The sequence below is a fragment of the Penaeus monodon genome, chromosome 29 (assembly GCF_015228065.2).
Source record: "Penaeus monodon isolate SGIC_2016 chromosome 29, NSTDA_Pmon_1, whole genome shotgun sequence".
NCBI lineage: Eukaryota > Metazoa > Arthropoda > Malacostraca > Decapoda > Penaeidae > Penaeus > Penaeus monodon.
In genome coordinates, this window is record NC_051414.1 from 39,311,461 (window position 1) to 39,313,733 (window position 2,273).

Sequence of the window (2,273 nt, forward strand, 5' to 3'; positions counted from 1 at the left end):
ACCCCCGACCACCAAAGTTAACCGCGCGTCCCTTCCCTCGCCACGCCGTTGCCAGGACGGTTCTCTGGATGGGCGGTTCTCTTGGTGGGCGGTTCTCTGGGTGAGTGGTTCTCTGGGTGGGCGGTTCTCTTGGTGGGCGGTTCTCTTGGTGGGCGGTTCTCTGGGTGGGCGGTTCTCTTGGTGGGCGGTTCTCTTGGTGGGCGGTTCTCTTGGTGGGCGGTTCTCTTGGTGGGCGGTTCTCTTGGTGGGCGGTTCTCTGGATGGGCGGTTCTCTGGGTGGGCGGTTCTCTTGGTGGGCGGTTCTCTTTGTGGGCGGTTCTCTGGTGGGCGGTTCTCTGGGTGGGCGGTTCTCTTGGTGGGCGGTTCTCTTGGTGGGCGGTTCTGGGTGGGTGGGCGGTTCTCTTGGTGGGCGGTTCTCTGGGTGGGCGGTTCTCTGGGTGGGTGGTTCTCTTGGTGGGCGGTTCTCTGGATGGGCGGTTCTCTGGGGGGCGGTTTCTCTTGGGTGGCGGTTCCTGGGTGGGCGTTCTCTTGGTGGGCGGTTCTCTTGGTGGGCGGTTTTCTCTTGGTGGGCGGTTCTCTGGGTGGGCGGTTCTCTGGGTGGGCGGTTCTCTTGGTGGGCGGTTCTCTGGGTAGGCGGTTCTCTTGGTGGGCGGTTCTCTTGGTGGGCGGTTCTCTTGGTGGGCGGTTCTCTGGGTGGGCGGTTCTCTGGATGGGCGGTTCTCTTGGTGGGCGGTTCTCTGGGTGGGCGGTTCTCTGGATGGGCGGTTCTCTGGGTGGGCGGTTCTCTGGGTGGGCGGTTCTCTGGGTGGGCGGATCTCTTGGTGGGCGGTTCTCTTGGTGGGCGGATCTCTGGGTGGGCGGTTCTCTGGGTGGGCGGTTCTCTGGATGGGCGGTTCTCTGGGTGGGCGGTTCTCTGGGTAGGCGGTTCTCTGGGTAGGCGGTTCTCTGGATGGCCGGTTTTCTGGCTGGGCGGTTCTCTTGGTGGGCGGTTCTCTGGGTAGGCGGTTCTCTTAGTGGGCGGTTCTCTGGGTGGGCGGTTCTCTGGGTGGGCGGTTCTCTGGGTGGGCGGTTCTCTTGGTGGGCGGTTCTCTGGGTAGGCGGTTCTCTTGGTGGGCGGTTCTCTTGGTGGGCGGTTCTCTTGGTGGGCGGTTCTCTTGGTGGGCGGATCTCTTGGTGGGCGGTTCTCTTGGTGGGCGGATCTCTTGGTGGGCGGATCTCTGGATGGGCGGTTCTCTGGGTGGGCGGATCTCTTGGTGGGCGGTTTCTGGGTGGGCGGTTCTCTTGGGGTGGCGGTTCTCTTGGTGGCGGTTCTCTGGGTGGGCGGTTCTCTGGTGGGGCGGTTCTCTGGTGGGCGGTTCTCTTGGTGGGCGGTTCTCTTGGTGGGCGGTTCTCTGGGTGGGCGGTTCTCTGGGTGGGCGGTTCTCTGGGTGGGCGGTTCTCTGGGCGGGCGGGTCTCTGGGTGGGCGTTTCTCTGGGTGGGCGGTTCTCTTGGTGGGCGGCCTCTCTGGGTGGGCGGTTCTCTGGGTGGGCGTTCTCTTGGTGGGCGGTTCTCTGGGTGGGCGGTTCTCTGGGGGGCGGTTCTCTGGGTGGGCGGTTCTCTTGGTGGGCGGTTCTCTGGGTGGGCGGTTCTCTGGGTGAGCGGTTCTCTTGGTGGGCGGTTCTCTGGGTGGGCGGTTCTCTGGGTGGGCGGTTCTCTGGGTGGGCGGTTCTCTTGGTGGGTGGTTCTCTGGGTGGGCGGTTCTCTGGGTGGGCAGTTCTCTGGGTGGGCGGTTCTCTTGGTGGGCGGGTTCTCTGGGTGGGCGGTTCTCTGGGTGGGCGGTTCTCTGGGTGGGCGGTTCTCTGGGTGGGCGGTTCTCTGGGTGGGCGGTTCTCTTGGTGGGCGGTTCCCTGGGTGGGCGGTTCTCTTGGTGGGCGGTTCTCTGGGCGGGCAGTTCTCTGGGTAGGCGGTTCTCTGGGTAGGCGGTTCTCTGGGTGGGCGGTTCTCTTGGTGGGCGGTTCTCTAGGTGAGTGGTTGTAGGTATGGGCGGTCCCTATCGTCCTCCCTCCCTGGGCGGTTCTCAGGGTGCCAAATCCCTTACGGGCTTTCGTCACGGGCGTACAAGAAGCCCCAGAGGCACCGAGGCGGTCGGTAGCGGCTTCTATTGGGGGGGGGGGGTGTTAATTTCACCTCGTTTGACCCGAAGTCGTGGTCATATTAGGATGACCTCGTTTGACCCGGAGAGAAGTCGCGTGCCAAATGGGTTGGTTGCTGGCGAGGCTTTGAGATGGTTCAT

General features: G+C 64.3%; 1 protein-coding gene across 1 annotated transcript in view; it reads right to left on the reverse strand.

The window, feature by feature from the left end:
* Nucleotides 1-2,273, reverse strand: part of LOC119591869 (basic proline-rich protein-like) — a 33,435-nt gene that overhangs the window by 2,868 nt on the left and 28,294 nt on the right. The window contains exon 4 of the mRNA XM_037940608.1: nt 3-2,138. Coding sequence (XP_037796536.1) covers nt 3-2,138 — 2,136 coding nt within the window. The remainder of the gene's footprint in view (nt 1-2; nt 2,139-2,273) is intronic.